The 1,546-nt window shown below is 50.3% G+C and overlaps 1 protein-coding gene across 1 annotated transcript in view; it reads left to right on the top strand.

The window, feature by feature from the left end:
- The window catches only part of Tubgcp6 (tubulin gamma complex associated protein 6), a 24,954-nt gene that overhangs the window by 9,487 nt on the left and 13,921 nt on the right, over positions 1–1,546 (top strand). Inside the window, exon 3 of the mRNA XM_023702567.1 lies at positions 95–305. Coding sequence (XP_023558335.1) covers positions 95–305 — 211 coding nt within the window. The remainder of the gene's footprint in view (positions 1–94; positions 306–1,546) is intronic.

The following is a 1,546-nucleotide window of genomic DNA, read 5'->3' as shown; positions in this document are numbered from 1 at the left end:
GGAGGCCATGGTGTACGGGGAGGCCATGGTGTATGCGGAGGCCATGGTGTACGGGGTCATCTGCTCATGACTCTCCCTTCCTCGTCTCTTGCAGCCCTCCTGGCCACAGAGAAGAGCCCTACCTCACAGAGGCGGGACGGGATGCCTTTGATAGGTTCTGTCGGCTCCGCCAAGAGGAGTTGCATGTACTCAGTGGGGGCCTCTTGCAAGCCCCAAGGCCTGTGTTGGTGACAGAGCAGGAGTTGGTGAAAGACTCGCTGAATGTCCTGCTTGGAGTGGCATCGGCCACATTTTCCCTCTGCCAGGTGAAGAACTAGGGGCTCGATCACAACCGTAGCAGCCTCTCTAGGTTCTAAAGTGTTAGTTTATTATCATCCTTTTATACACTAAACCAGAGTAAGATGTTTATCGAGTCAGTGAAATAGAAACTGTACTATACCTTCTGTTCCACTCCTGTCCTGGGTACCTCGTTCTATGCATATCGCCATCCAGTTGTCCAGCCCCACTGATTATAGACTGTTCTCAGTGTGCATAGTGGTGCACGGTGGTGCACATCTGTAATTCCAGCACTGGGGAGGCTGAGGCAGGACTGCTGTGAGCTCAAGGCCAGCTTGGGCTGCATAGTGTGACTCTTGTTTTCAAAACATAGAAGCCGGGCGTGGTGGTGTATATCTGTAATCCCAGCACTTGGGAGGCTGGGGCAGGAGGATCTTTGTGAGTTCAAGACTAGCCTGGGTTTCAAAGTGAGCTGAAGGCCAGCCTGAACTGAATAGCAAGAACCTGTCTCAAAAAGACAAAATAGGGGCTGGCCAAATAGCTCAGTGGACTAAAGCACCTGCTTAGCAGATTTAGGGACTGGGTTTGATCCCCAGCGTGTTGTGCCAACCCTGGCCCCCGGGGCATACAGAGGAGACAGGGACTGAGACTGGGTGTTGGTGGTAGTGTGCCTGTAATCTGATCTGTCTAGTGACACCCTGTAGACCCTGTACTAAATACATTTTAAGAAAAGAAGAAAGACAATACACATACACACATACACACACACACAGAAAAAGACGAGACCATCCTGACTCCCTAAGGGTCTTACCTTCCTGTAGAAAATGAAAATGACTAAATGTGAGCGCTTGCTTCTAGACCCACGATCCTGTCTCCAGTTTTGCATGTCTCATCATCAGGCCCTCCAGATGGATGGGAGCTGTGTGGGAGCCTTGGCAGGGGCAAGCGCAAGGCCTCCAGCTTGCTGTCTGAGCAGGGCTGTGCCGCGTGTGGGCTGCCAGGGGCGTGCAGCGAGGGGCCCTAGGGTACCCAGCCCTGCGGCTGTTCATTTGCCGCCTCAAGGTTACATAGGAGTTTATTTTATTTTATTTTATTTTATTTTATTTGTACTTCACTGCATTTTATTTTTTATTTTTTTGTTTTTGTTTTTTGTGATTTTTTTTTATTTTATTTTATTTATTTATGTGTGTGTGTGTGTGTGTGTGTGTGGCCAGCTCAGCCCACCAGGGGGTGGGGCTGGCTGGCATGTGGTGCTGGGGATTGAACCGCG

Source organism: Octodon degus, unplaced genomic scaffold (assembly GCF_000260255.1).
Source record: "Octodon degus isolate 3935 unplaced genomic scaffold, OctDeg1.0 scaffold00153, whole genome shotgun sequence".
Classification (NCBI taxonomy): domain Eukaryota; kingdom Metazoa; phylum Chordata; class Mammalia; order Rodentia; family Octodontidae; genus Octodon; species Octodon degus.
The sequence above is the reverse complement of the archived record's forward strand: the minus strand, read 5'-3'. Positions and strand labels throughout refer to the sequence as shown.